At 36.1% G+C, this 14,511-nt stretch overlaps 1 protein-coding gene across 7 annotated transcripts in view; it reads right to left on the reverse strand.

Annotated features, from left to right (window-relative positions):
- Window positions 1-14,511, reverse strand: part of BRWD3 (bromodomain and WD repeat domain containing 3) — a 214,615-nt gene that overhangs the window by 31,306 nt on the left and 168,798 nt on the right. For all 7 annotated transcript variants that reach the window (XM_032329766.1, XM_032329764.1, XM_032329765.1 and 4 more), the window contains 4 exons: window positions 14,311-14,431; window positions 13,160-13,285; window positions 12,994-13,072; window positions 946-1,002 (listed from right to left, as the gene is read on the reverse strand). In XM_032329766.1, coding sequence (XP_032185657.1) covers window positions 946-1,002; window positions 12,994-13,072; window positions 13,160-13,285; window positions 14,311-14,431 — 383 coding nt within the window. The remainder of the gene's footprint in view (window positions 1-945; window positions 1,003-12,993; window positions 13,073-13,159; window positions 13,286-14,310; window positions 14,432-14,511) is intronic.

Below are 14,511 nucleotides of genomic sequence, written 5' to 3' on the forward strand. Positions count from 1 at the left end.
ACTGGTAGTTAAGTATACTTAACAATGGCATTATAATTTTCTCAAAACTCAAACAAATATATGTTTATATATTATCTATTTATTAATTGTGTATGTGTATATATATATATCTTTTGTTGTGTATGTGTGTGTATACATATATATATATATATCCATATTATCCATATGCTCTGTGTATCTATATCTATATCTATATCTATATATCCTTTGTTGTCATGGTCCATTCTAGCCTTTACCACTTGATGCCTTTTTATAAGATTTCTTTCAGTATTTCAAAGAAAATATTCCTTATATAAAATAAGAATTTGTTTAATTACTATGGAAGGGAAGTGTACAGAACAGAGCTAACATAACAGACCTGAGGCTGTTTATCTTTACCAGGGCTTGCTTATAAGGTTGGCCTTTGGTTGGCATTCTGGATAACTGGCACGTGAACCATTCCTAAATACTAAAGGTAGTTTACTGTGTCTACACTGTTTGTACAAACAATGTGATTTGTATGGGACACTTGCTTTCCTGTACTTTTCCTATGCCTTCTTGCTTTTTGGGAGCCTGGAATCTTGGGATGTACTAGACAGACAGTGTCTATATATAACCAGTTCCAAATAAATTCTTGGGGTGTTAGTCTCTAATCACATATACATTGCTACATTGTCATTGTACAGGAGGAATGTGCTCTGTTTGGCCCCTCAAAGAAGGGAGAAAGCAAAAAAAGCCTACACGTGGATTCCTCCAGATTCTGCCTATGTTTATTTCCCTGTGATCCAACTGTGCATCTTTAATTATATGTCACTGTAACAAACCTTAGTAATGAATCACAAGTATATATACTGAGTTCTAAGAGTCTTTATAGAAATTTTCCAAACAGGTGGAGTTGGTCTTAGGGATCCCTAACACGGGAAGCCTAAAAATTTTTCTTTTTGGCAGGTTATTTTACTCACTCACCCTTCTCCCAGATGAAGTACCAGGACCATCTGAATCTAAATCAACCAATTCTGTATCCTAAAATTAAAAGGGAAGAGTGAGAAAACATGTTAATTTAAATTCAAAGTCTTACAAATTTGATAAACATTTACAAAGAAATGGCAAATACAATCACAATTAACTCCCTCATTGGAGCAGGCAGCAGGCAGAACGAAGTTTAAAGAACAATTACTCCAAACTTTGCCTATATGCTAGATACAAACTGAGAAATATATAGGGAGAGGAGGAATAAACAAGGTCTCTTTAAATCAGAATAGGAAATGAAGAAAATAGTATAGTGAATGGTGTCTAAAGTTGTACCTAATATTAATATTTAAAAAAAAACTTACTCTATATAACATGCTACTTCAATATATTATAATCATGAATTATTCATGATTAATCTTTTACTAAGTCAAGAAATACATCTATTTTCTATAGGGAACTATGAATGTGTATTAAAACTTAAGATTCAGTTAAGTATCCCTCTGAGCAATAGTTTTGTAATACAAAGAGGCAAGGCCCACACACCATTATTACCCTGGTGGTGGTAAAGCACATAGGTAATGCGTAGGAGAAAATAAAAGCATCAAAATCCACGAGGTACAGAGAACCCCCCTCAAAATCAATACGAACAGGTCTACACCTCATCATCTAATAGCAACATTTACAAGTCGTAGCGACAAAAAGAAAATCCTGAAAGCAGCCCGGGACAAGAAGTCTGTAACATACAATGGTAAAAATATTAGATTGGCAAAAGATTTATTCAAAGAGACTTGGCAGGCCAGAAAAAACTGGCATGATATTTTCAGAGCACTAAATGAGAAAACATACAGCAAAGAATACTATATCCAGCTAGGCTATCATTGAAAATAGAAGGAGAGGTAAAAAGCTTCCAGAACAAACATAAACTAAAAGAATTTATAAACACCAAACCGGATCTACAGGAAATATTGAAAGGGGTCCTCTAAGCAAAAAGAGAGCTTAAAAGTAGTAGATCAGAATGGAGCAGAGACAATATACAGTAATAGTCACCTCACAGGCAATACAATGGCACCAAATTCATATCACTCAATAGTTACCCTGAATGTAAATGGGCTAAATGCCCCAATCAAAAGACACAGGGTATCAGAATGGATAAAAAATACCATCAATATGCTGTCTAGAAGAAACTCATTTTAGACCCAAAGACACCTCCTGATTTAAAGTGAGGGGGTGGAAAATGATTTACCATGCTAATGAACACCAGAAGAAAGCTGTGGTGGCAATCCTTGTATCACATCAATTAGATTCTAAGCCAAAGACTATAATAAGAGATGAGGAAGGACACTATATCATACCTGAATGGTCTGTCCAACAAGAAGATCTAACAATTTTTAATATCTATGCCCCAACATGGGAACAGACAACTACATAAACCAATTAATAATAAAATCAAAGAAATGCACCAACAATAATACAGTAGTAGTAGGGGGACTTTAACACTCTTCTCACTGAAATGGACAGACCATCCAAGCAAAAGATCAAGAAAATAAAGGCCTTAAATGATACACTGGACCAGACGGACATCACAGATATATTCAGAACATTCCATCCCAGAGCAACAGAACACACATTCTTCTCTAGTGCATGTGCAACATTCTCCAGAATAAATCACATCCTGGGTCATAAATCAGGACTCAACTGGTATCAAAAGATTGGGATCATTCTCTGCATATTTTCAGACCACAATGCTCTAAAGCTAGAACTCAATCACAAGAGGAAATTTGGAGAGAATCCAAATACATGGAGAATAAAGAGCATCCTTCTAAAGAATGAATGGGTCAACCAGGAAATTAAAGAATAGTTGAAAAATATCATGGAAACAAATGATAATGAAAACACAACAGTTCAAAATCTGTGGGACACAGCAAAGGAAGTCCTGGAAGGAAAATATACAGTGATACAAGCCTCTCTCAAGAAACAAGAAAGGTCTCAAATATACAACCTAACCCTACACCTGAAGGAGATGGAGGAAGAACAACAAAGAAAGCCTAAACCTAGTAGAAGAGAAATAATAAAGATCAGAGCAGAAATCAATGAACGAGAAGCCAAAAGAACAGTAGAACAAATCAATGAAACTAGGATGTGGTTCTCTGAACGAATTAATCTGATGGATACACCACTGGCCAGACTTATCAAAAAGAAAAGAGAAAAGACCCAAATAAATAAAATCATGAATGAAAGAGGAAAAATCACAACCAACACCAAAGAAATACAAACCATTATAAGAACATACTATGAGCAACTCTATGCCAACAAATTTGACAATCTGGAAGAAATGGATGCATTCCTAGAGACATATAAACGACCACAACTGAACCAGGAAGAAACAGAAAACCTGAACAGACACATAACCAGTAAGGAGATTGAAGGAGTCATCAAATATCTCCCAACAAACAAGAGCCCAGGGCCAGAAGGCTTCCCAGGGAAATTCTACCAAACAGTTAGAGAAGAATTAATTCCTATTCTCCCGAAACTCTTCCAAAAAGTAGAAATGGAAGGAAAACTTCCAAACTCATTTTATGAGGCCAGCATCACCCTGATCCCCAAACCAGACAAGGATCGCATCAAAAAGGAGAATTACAGACCAATATCCTTGATGAACACAGATGCGAAAATTCTCACCAAAATACTAGCCAATAGGATCCAACAGTACATTAAAAGGATTATTCACCACCACCAAGTGGGATTTATTCCAGGGCTGCAAGGTTGGTTCAACATCTGCGAATCAATCAATGTGATACAATACATTAATAAAAGAAAGAACAAGAACCATATGATACTCTCCATAGATGCTGAAAAAGCAATTGACAAAGTGCAGCATCCCTTCCTGATCAACACTCTTCAAAGTGTAGGGATAGAGGGCATATACCTCAATATCATCAAAGCCATCTATGAAAAACCCACTGCAAATATCATGCTCAATGGAGAAAAACTGAGAGCATTTCCGCTAAGATCAGGAACACGGCAGGGATGTCCATTATCACCACTGCTATTCAACATAGTACTAGAAGTCCTAGCCTCAGCAATCAGACAACAGAAAGAAATTAAAGGCATCCAAATCGACAAAGAAGAAGTCAAACTATCACTCTTTGCAGATGATATGATACTATATGTGGAAAACCCAAAAGACTCCACTCCAAAACTGCTAGAACTTGTACAGGAATTCAGTAAAGTGTCAGCATATAAAATCAATGCACAGAAATCAGTTGCATTTCTTTACACCAACAACAAGACAGAAGAAAGAGAAATCAAGGAGTCAATCCCATTTACAATTGCACCCAAAACCATTAAGATACCTAGGAATAAACTTAACCAAAGAGGCAAACAATCTATACTCAGAAAACTATAAAGTCCTCATGAAAGAAATTGAGGAAAACACAAAGAAATGGAAACATGTCCCATGCTCCTGGATTGGAAGAACAAATACTGTGAAAATGTCTAGCTACCTAAAGCAATCTACACATTTAATGCAATCCCTATTAAAGTCCCATCCATTTTTTCCAGAGAAACGGAACAAATGATCCTAAAATTTGTATGGAACCAGAAAAGACCTCGAATAGCCAGAGGAATTTTCAAAAAGAAAGCCAAAGTTGGTGGCATCACAATTCCAGACTTCAAGTTCTACTACAAAATTGTCATCATCAACTCAGTATGGTCCTGGCAGAAAAACAGACACATAGATCAGTGGAATAGAATAGAGAGCCCAGAAATTAGACCCTCAACTCTATGGTCAACTAATCTTCGACAAAGCAGGAAAGAATGTCCAATGAAAAAAAGACAGCCTCTTCAACAAATGGTGTTGGGAAAATTGGACAGCCACATGCACGAAAAATGAAACTGGACCACTTCCTTACACCACACACAAAAATAGACTCAAAATGGATGAAGGACCTCAATGTGAGAAAGGAATCCATCAGAATCCTTGGGGAGAACACAGGCAGCAACATCTTTGACCTCAGCTGCAGCAACTTCTTCCTAGGAGCATCGCCAAAGGCAAGGGAAGCAAGGGCAAAAATGAACTATTGGGACTACATCAACATCAAAAGCTTTTGCACAGCAAAGGAAACAGTTAACAAAACTAAAAGACAACTGACAGAATGGGAGAAGATATTTGCAAACGACATATCAGATAAAGGGGTGGTATCCAAAATCTATAAAGAGCTTAGCAAACTCAACACACAAAGAACAAAGAATCCAATCAAGAAATGGGAAGAGGACATGAACAGACATTTCTGCAAAGAAGATATCCAGATGGCCAACAGACACATGAAAAAGTGCTCCACATAACTCGGCATCAGGGAAATACAAATCAAAACCACAAGGAGATACCACCTCACACCAGTCAGATTGGCTAAAATTAACAAGTCAGAAATGACAGATGCTGGCAAGGATGCGCAGAAAAGGGAACCCTCCTACACTGTTAGTGGGAATGCAAGCTGATGCAATTACTCTGGAAAATGGCATGAAGGTTTCTCAAAAAGTTGAAAATAGAGCTACCCTAGGACCCAGCAATTGCACTATTGGGTATTTACCCTAAAGATACAAACGTAGTGATCCAAAAGTGGCACGTGCACCTGAATGTTTATAGCAGTAATGCCCACAATAGCCAAACTATGGAAAGAACCTAGATGTCCATCAACAGATGAATGGATAAAGAAGATATGGTGTATATGTATATATATACAATGGAATACTATGCAGCCATCAAAAGAAATGAAATCATGCTATTTGCAATGGCGTGGATAGAACGAGAGGGTATTATGCTTAGCGAAATAAGTCGATCACAGAAAGACAACTATCATATGATCTCCCTGATATGAGGAAGTGGAGATGCAACGTGGGGAGTTTGGGGGGTTGGAAAAGAAGAAATGAAACAAGATGGCATGAGGAGGGGGACAAAGCATAACAGACTCTTAATCTCACAAAACAAACTGAGGGTTACCAGGGGGAATAGGGAAGGAAGAGGGTGGTGGGGTTATGGACATCGGGGAGAGTATGTGCTATGGTGAGTGCTGTAAAGTGTGTAAACCTGGCAATTCACTGACCAGTAATGCTGGGGCTACTAATATATTATATATTAATTTAAAAATTAAAATAAATAAAATACACACAGAAAAAGAGAATTTCAGACCAATATCCCTGATGAATATGAATGCCTATATTCTCAGCAAGATCTTAGCTAATAGGATCCAACAGTACATTATAAAGATTATCCACCATGGCCAGGTGGGATTTATTCCTGGGATGCAAGGGTGGTTCAACATTTGTAAATCAATGTGATAGAACAAATCAATAAGAGAACAGAGAAGAACCACATGGTCCTCTCAATGGATGCAGAAAAAAGTATTTGACAAAATACAGAATCTGTTCGTGATTAAAACACTTCAAAGTACAGGGATAGAGGGAACATTCCTCAACTTCATAAAATCTATCTATGAAAAACCCATAGCGAATATCAGTCTCAATAGAGAAAAGCTGACAGCCTTTCCTTTTAGATCAGGAACACAGGGATGCCCACTCTCACCACTATTGTTCAATATAGTACTAGAAGTCCTAGCAAAAGCAATCAGACAACAAAAAGAAATACAAGGTATTCAAATTAGCAAAGAAGAAGTCAACCTCTCTCTCTTTGCACGTGACATGATACTTTATATGGAAAATCCAAAAGACTCCACACCCAAACTACTAAAACTCATACAGCAATTCAGTAATGTGGCAAGATACAAAACCAATATACTCAAAAATCAGTTTCTTTCTTACACACTAACAGTGAAAATACAGAAAGGGAAATTAGAGAATCAGTTCCATTTACTATAGCACCAATAACCCTAAGATACCTGGGAATAAAACTAATTAAAAAGTTAAAGGATCTGTACTCAAAAACCTATAGAACACTCATAAATGAAATTGAGGAAGACATAGAAAGATGGAAGACCATTCCATGCTCACGGATCAGAAGACTAAAACATTGTTAAGATGTCTATACTGCCTAGAGCAATCTATACTTTCAATGCCATCCCAATCAAAATTGCACTGGCATTCTTCAAAATGCTGGAAGAAAGAAACAATCCTAAAATTTGTATGGAACCAGAGGAGACTCCAAATTGCTAAGGAAATATTGAAAAAGAAAATAAAACTGGGGGCATCACATTTCCTGATTTCAAGCTTTACTACAAAGCTTTTCTAATCACCAAGACAGCATGGTACTGGCACAAAAACAGACACATAGATGAGTGGAACAGAGTAGAGAGCCCAGATATGGACCTGTACCTCTATGGTCAACTAATTTTGACAAATCAGGAAAAAATATTCAGTGGAAAAAAGACAGTGTCTTCAATAAATGGCGTGGGGAAAATTGGACAGCTATATATAGAAGAATGAAACTTGACCATTCTCTTACACCATACAAAGATAAATTTGAAATGGATAAAAGACCTCAATATGAGACAGGAATCTGTCAAAAGCTTGGAGGAGAATGTAGGCAGTAACTTCTTTAACATCAACCACAGCAACTTCTTTCAAGACATGTCTCCAAAGTCAAAGGAAACAAAAGTGAAAATGAACTTTTGGGACTTCATCAAGATCAAAAGCTTCTGCACAGCAAAGGAACAGTCAACAAAACAACGAGGCAACCCACAGAATGGGAGAAGATATTCACAAATGACACTACAGACAAAGGGCTAATATCCAAGATTTATAAAGAACTCCTCAAACTCAACACTCAAAAAACAGATAATCACATCAACAAATGGGCAGAAGACATGAAGAGACACTTCTTCAAGGAAGACATACAAATGGCTAACAGACACATGAAACATGTTCATCATCTTTAGCCATGAGGGAAATTCATATCAAAACCACACTGAGATACCACCTTACACAAGTTAGAATGGCCAAAATCAAGAAGACAGTAAAGAACAAGTGTTGGAGAGGATGTGGAGAAAGGGGAACCCTGTTACACTGTTGGTGGGAATGCAAGTTGGTGCAGCCGCTTTGGAAAAGTGGGAAGATACCTTAAGAAATTAAAATTAGAGCTACTCTATGACCCTAAAATTACACTACTTCAAGATACAGATGCAGAAAAGAAGGGCCATGGGTGCCTGGGTGGCTCAGTGGGTTAAAGCCTTTGCCTTCACCTCAGGTCATGATCCCAGGGTCCTGGGATCGAGCCCCGCATCGGGTTTTCTGGTTAGCGGGGAGTTTGTTTCCTTCTCTCTCTCTGCCTGCCTCTCTGCCTACTTGTAATCTCTGTCAGATAAATAAATTTAAAAAATCTTAAAAAAAAGAAAAGAAAAGAAGGGCCATCTGTACCCCAATGTTCAAAGCAGCAATGGCTCCAGGTGCCAAACTGTGGACAGAGCCACGATGTCCTTCAACAGATAAATGGATAAAGAAGATACGGTCTATATATACAATGGAGTATTATGCCTCCATCAAAAAGTATGAATACCCAACTTTTGCATGAACATGGATAGGGCTGGAGGAGATTATGCTGAGTCAGATAAGTCAAGCAGAGAGAATCAATTATCATATGGTTTCACTTACTTGTGGAGCATAAGGAATAACAGGGAGGACATACGTTGAACGAGAGGAGAAGTGAGTTGGGGGAAATAGGAGGAGGTGAGGAACTATCAGAGACTGTGGACTCTGAGAAACAAACTAAGGGGTTTGGAGGGGAGGGGACTGGGGGTTGGGGTGAGCCTTGTGGTGGGTATTATGGAGGGCACGTATTGCATGGAGCACTGGGTGTGGTGCATAAACAATGAATCTTGGAACACTGAGAAAAAAAAATGAAACTTGACCCATATCTTATCTTATCTTATACCAAACATTAAACTCAACACAAAATGGATTAAGGACTTGAGTGTTAAAACATGAAACTTTAAAACCCCTAGGGGGAAAAAAAACAACAACAACAACACATGGCCTGAGTGCATTGACATTGGTCCTGGCAATGAATATTTTTGGATTAGACAAAATCCAAAAGCAACAAACAACAACAAAAGCAGAAGTAAACAATTTCGAAGTACAAAGCTTCTGCCCAGCAAAGGAAACCATTGACAAATGAAAAGGGAACCTACAGAATGGGAGAAGGTATTTGCAAATCTTATATCTGATAAGGGTTTAATTGTCAAAACATATAATAATTTCATATAATTCAATAATAAAAATAAGATCCAATTTAAAAATGGGCATCAGGGTCCGCTGGGTGCCTCAGTTGGTTAAGCAGCTGCCTTCATCTCAAGTCCTGATCTTAGGGTCCTGAGATCGAGCCCCACATTGGGCTCCCTGCTCAGTGGGTAGTCTGCTTCTCCCACTCCCTCTGCTCCTCCCCCAGCTTGTGTTTTCTTGCTTGCATGTTTTCACTCTCCCTTAAATAAATAAAATGATAAATTCTCTTAAAAAAACAAAAAAATAAAAATGTGCATTAGAATTGAATAGACATTTTTATAAAGAAGACATCCAAATGGTCAACAAGCATATGAAAAAGTATTCAATGTCACTAATCATCAAGGAAATGCAAATCAAAATCACAATGAAATATCACCTCACACCTTATTAAAATGGCTATCATCAGTGTGCCTGGGTGGCTCAACGGGTTAAAGCCTCTGCCTTCAGCTCAGGTCAAGATCCCAGGGTCCTGGGATCGAGCCCTGCATCGGGCTCTCTGCTCAGCAGGAAGCCTGCTTTCTCCTCACTCTCTGCCTGCTTCTCTGCCTACTTGTGATCTCTGTCTGTCAAATAAATAAATAAAATCTTTAAAATGGCTATCATCAAGAAGACAAGAATAAGTATTCATAAAGATATGGAGAAAAAGGAACCCTTGAGCATTGTTGTTGGGAATGTAAACTGGTATACCTATTATACAAAACAGTATGGAGAGTCCTCATAAAAATAAAGATAGAACTATCATATGATCCTGCAATACTACTTTTGAGTATTTATCCAAAGACAATGAAAACAGGATATCAAAGAGAAAAAGCTGTATTTACATATTCACTGTAGCAATATCCACAATAGCCAAGATATGGAAACAACCTAAGCGTGCTCAACAAATGGATGGATAAAGAAGATGTGATATATATACACAATAGAATACCATTCTGTCTTGAGGAAAAAAAGTAATCCTGTCATTTGTGACAATGTGGGTGGACCCAAAGGGCATTATGCTAAGTGAAATAAGCCAGAAAAAAACAAATACAGCATGTATCACTTACAGATGAATCTTTAAAAAAAAAAAAAGTTAAACTCATAGAAAGAGAGAATAGGAAAGTGGTAGCCAGGGGCTAAATGATGAGAGAAAGAAGGAGAGACTGGTAAAATTAAATTTTCAGCAAAATAAGTAAGGTCTGAGCATCTAAGGCTCTCATGTAAAACACGGTGACCATGACTGATAACACTGTATTGTATAATTGAAAGTTGCTAAGAGAGTAGAACTTAAATGTTCTCACCAAGATAAAAAAGAAAGTTGCTGAATTACATTTTACTTTCAATTTTCCATTCTAACATAAGTAGTGCTACTCTGAGGAGTAATTCTTGCTCGATCAAATCCCGAGTCAAAATACATTTATATGAAAGGTCAGAGAAATTATCAGAAGTAAGAATGACAAATTCTTCACTAGTTTCAGGAGGATAATATCTAATTGAAATATCTCAGTTTTCCTTATTATATAAATAAGGATATTGATTTAACTCTGATAATACAATATTATATAGTCAGATACATTTTTAGGGAAGATTGAAAAACAACACTAGGACAGAGAACAAACTGATGGTTGTAGGAGGGAAGGGGATGGAGTTGATGAGTGAAATGGGTGAAGGGGAGTGGGAGATACAGACTTCCAGTTATGGAATGAATAAATCACAGGAATAAAAGGTACAGCATAGTGAATACAGTCAATAATACTGTAGTAGCATTGTATGATGATAGATGGAAATTCGACTTGGGGTGAGCATTGTGTAACATGTAAAGAAGTTGAATGACTATGTTGTACACCTGAAACTAATGTAACATTGTGTGTCAACTATACTCAAATAAAAGAAATAAAAAACAAATAAACAAAAACAAATAAAATGAGCAGAGAATCTAAATAGACATTTTTCCAAAGAAGATATAGATGACTGACCAGTAAATGAAAAGGCGTTCAACATTAATAACCATCAGGGAAATGCAAATCAAAACCACAATGAGATATCACCTCACACTCGTTAGAATGGCTGTTATCAAAAAAACCAAGAAATAACAAGTGTTAGTAAGGATTTGGAGAAAGGGAACACTTGTGCACTTTCGGTGGAAATGTAAAATTGGTGTAACCTACGGAAAACGGTATGGAGGTTCCTCAAAAAATTTTAAAAAGAGAAAAAAGAACTACCTTATGATCTAGGAACTCCACTCCTGGGCTTTCCAAAGAAAATGAGAACACTAACTCTAAAAGATAAATGTATTCTCATATTCATTACAGGATTATTTACAATAGCCAGCACATAGAAACAATGTTTAATTGCACATTAATGAATAAATGGATAAACAAAAAATGGTAATATATACCTAATAGGATATTATTCAGCCATAAAAAAGGAACTTTCCATTTGGAACAAAAGTAGATGGACCTTGAGAACATCATGCTTAGTGAAATAAGAGAAATGCATCTATAATCTCATTTGTATGTGGAACCAAAAAAAAATTACAGAAGCACAAAACACATTGTAGTTGTCTGAGATGGGGAGGACTAGAGAGAGGCTGGGGGGCAAAACACATGTAGTTGGTAAAAAGGTGCAAGCTTCAGTTACAAAATAAATGAGTCTTGGGGATATAATGTACAACATAATGGCTATAGCTTAATAATACTAGCTTGAATATATGAAAGTGGCTAAGAAAGTAAATTTTCAAAGTTATTATCACGTGAGAAAAACTGTAACTATGTATGGTGACTAGTCACATTTTGGTGATTCTTCCAAATATATGCAAATATAGAATCATTCGTTATACCTCTGAAACTAGTATGTTACATTAATTATACTTCAAAAAATAGAGAAAAAAACATTGGGGACTTACTGTTCTAGATAATAACAGTAGAGACAACATAAACATGTAATTATCTCTATACAATAGCCATTTCAATAAAATCTAGCATGTATGAGTCACTCATCCTTGGGGCAAATTGTTTTCCACTAAAGATATTTGAACTATCACATTCCATTATTGTTTCATCCTCTTCTTGGTTTCTCCTTCTCTCTATCATAGCTTTCAGTCAAAAATGGTTTTATGTAAACTGGGAATATGGCTAGGTGGGGAAACCAGATATGTGAAGATCTGCTGATAATATGAATTTAATTTCATTAAGGAAAACTGGCTTATGCTTGCAAATTTCCAAAAAGGAAATTAAAAAGCAATCTGAGGGTTTTGAAGGGGGGGGGGGGGAGGTCAGGGTACCAGGTGGTGGGTATTATAGAGGGCAAGGATTGCATGGAGCACTGGGTGTGGTGCAAAAATAATGAATACTGTTATGCTGAAAATAAAAAATAAATTTAAAAAAAAGGAAATTAAATAGCAATTCCATGAAACTACTAAAAATGTACTTTGAAACCTAAAACTTAAAAATACTTTAATATATTACACATATTGCATAGAAAATGAATCCCTATTAAAATTTCTAAAAACTAATAATTCTTTTAAAATATTTAGTGCTTTGTCTTGTTTTTAAGACTGGAAAATGAATTGTTGATTTCTCATCACTGAAACCCACTGAGTCAAACATGATAACTGGCAACCTGTCTCTGACTAAAAATTGTAGCACCACTACATTTCTAATATATACCATCTAAATACAGGTTAAAGAGTTTTATATAAAAAGATGCGGGTGCTCACCCAGCTTTTAGAAATCAGCTTCAGTGTTTATAGCCAGTTATAACACACACAATACTTACTGTACTTCAAAAAACAGAAAAGGAATTCATGCCTATTAATCACGCTCTGATTCTCACCTCCTCTGCATCTGTACTGTTTAGTTCTTCTGCTTTAATTTTATTATAAGTATCCAGTATATCAGTACAGCTCTGATCCCTAAGAAATAAGAAAGTCAAAACACATCAATATATATTTTTTTAAAATCAGAAATCAGCTCTTGTGGAAGATAAAGCTGCTACTTACCCAATAAATCGAAGTAAGACATCAGTTACAATTTTGGCTGCTTTAACTATAGGACTGTCTGGCTCATTGAAAGTCCTGGCATTATGCTCAATGTAGCGCACCTCCCACATTAATGCTGATATTCTCCTATGAAAGAAAAACATACCCTGTTACTCTTGGTTGATACATTTAGAGTCTATTCTAAGAATATACAACATAGAACAACTAGGCACTCAATCATGGTATGTCAAGGGTGTTCTACTATCTGCATGTGACTTAATACATGTGTATAATGGATGCTCACTAATAAAGGTATATAGTTAGAGTATTTGAGCACAGGTAAGCATTAAGAATCATTGGACTTCACATTAAAAAGAACTGACCCAGGACATTATGGGGAAATAGTGATTTAACCATTTAAATATAAACACAAAGAAATAGTGTTTTGATAAAGTCCAAAGAATGTTCAGTTTTCAAGGGAAGAAATGAGAACATCATGGAAAAAAATAAACCAGGTTTTAGAAAAAGATTTTTATCCAGTTACTTTTACGATATATTTTATTAAATAAAAATTATAGGTAATGTTATAAAATACACCCAACTGGTTATATTTATAACCAGTTCATGTTGGGATGAATAACTATGGTTAGGATATAGTAGACTTTGGGGTGAGAGAGGTACCAAAAGCTGCCCTCTACCGCTCTCTTAAAATTACTCCACTCCCAAATGAAACCAACAAAAAAATTACTTGGCTCTTATCTAAACATATTTTGGGGCTGTTAATTAAATCTAGCTGCTGCCTAATTCCTCAACAGGGGATTTAATCATGCTCCAAGTTTCTGTAGCACCTTAATTATGATGAATCCACAAACTACTTAATCTGCCTCTAATTAAACTAAAGTTAACTATAGTTTTTGTTTCACATGTGATTTGTGCTACTCAAAATTTCATTTCTGTCCTTTATTCCACACTCCTCCTTACCCTGGAAGACTGAGAATCTATTGAATAAAGGGAAATGGTGTTCCAAATTTTTAGAAGAAATTTTGGAGTGGGTATATTGAATGATTATTTTACACTACTAAAATACAGATTCTCACTGTATCATCATACAAAAAGGAAAACAAAAGATGTGAAGCTATGAACTTTATAGTAAATAATAAAACTAAACAAACCTGTAAAAGCGATTTTCAAGTCTCCGCCTAATGGTGTTGAGGTCAGTTGGATAAGCAACTACAGTACAATACAAGGGATAGGCACTGAGATCCACTGGAACAGCAAAAGGGCTGGCAAAATCTATATTACCAAAATAAGAAAAGGTAGTTATAAAAGACATTAATATTTCATATTAACAAACAAAAAACTCATATATAAAT

The sequence above is a fragment of the Mustela erminea genome, chromosome X (assembly GCF_009829155.1).
Source record: "Mustela erminea isolate mMusErm1 chromosome X, mMusErm1.Pri, whole genome shotgun sequence".
NCBI classification, from domain to species: Eukaryota; Metazoa; Chordata; class Mammalia; order Carnivora; family Mustelidae; genus Mustela; species Mustela erminea.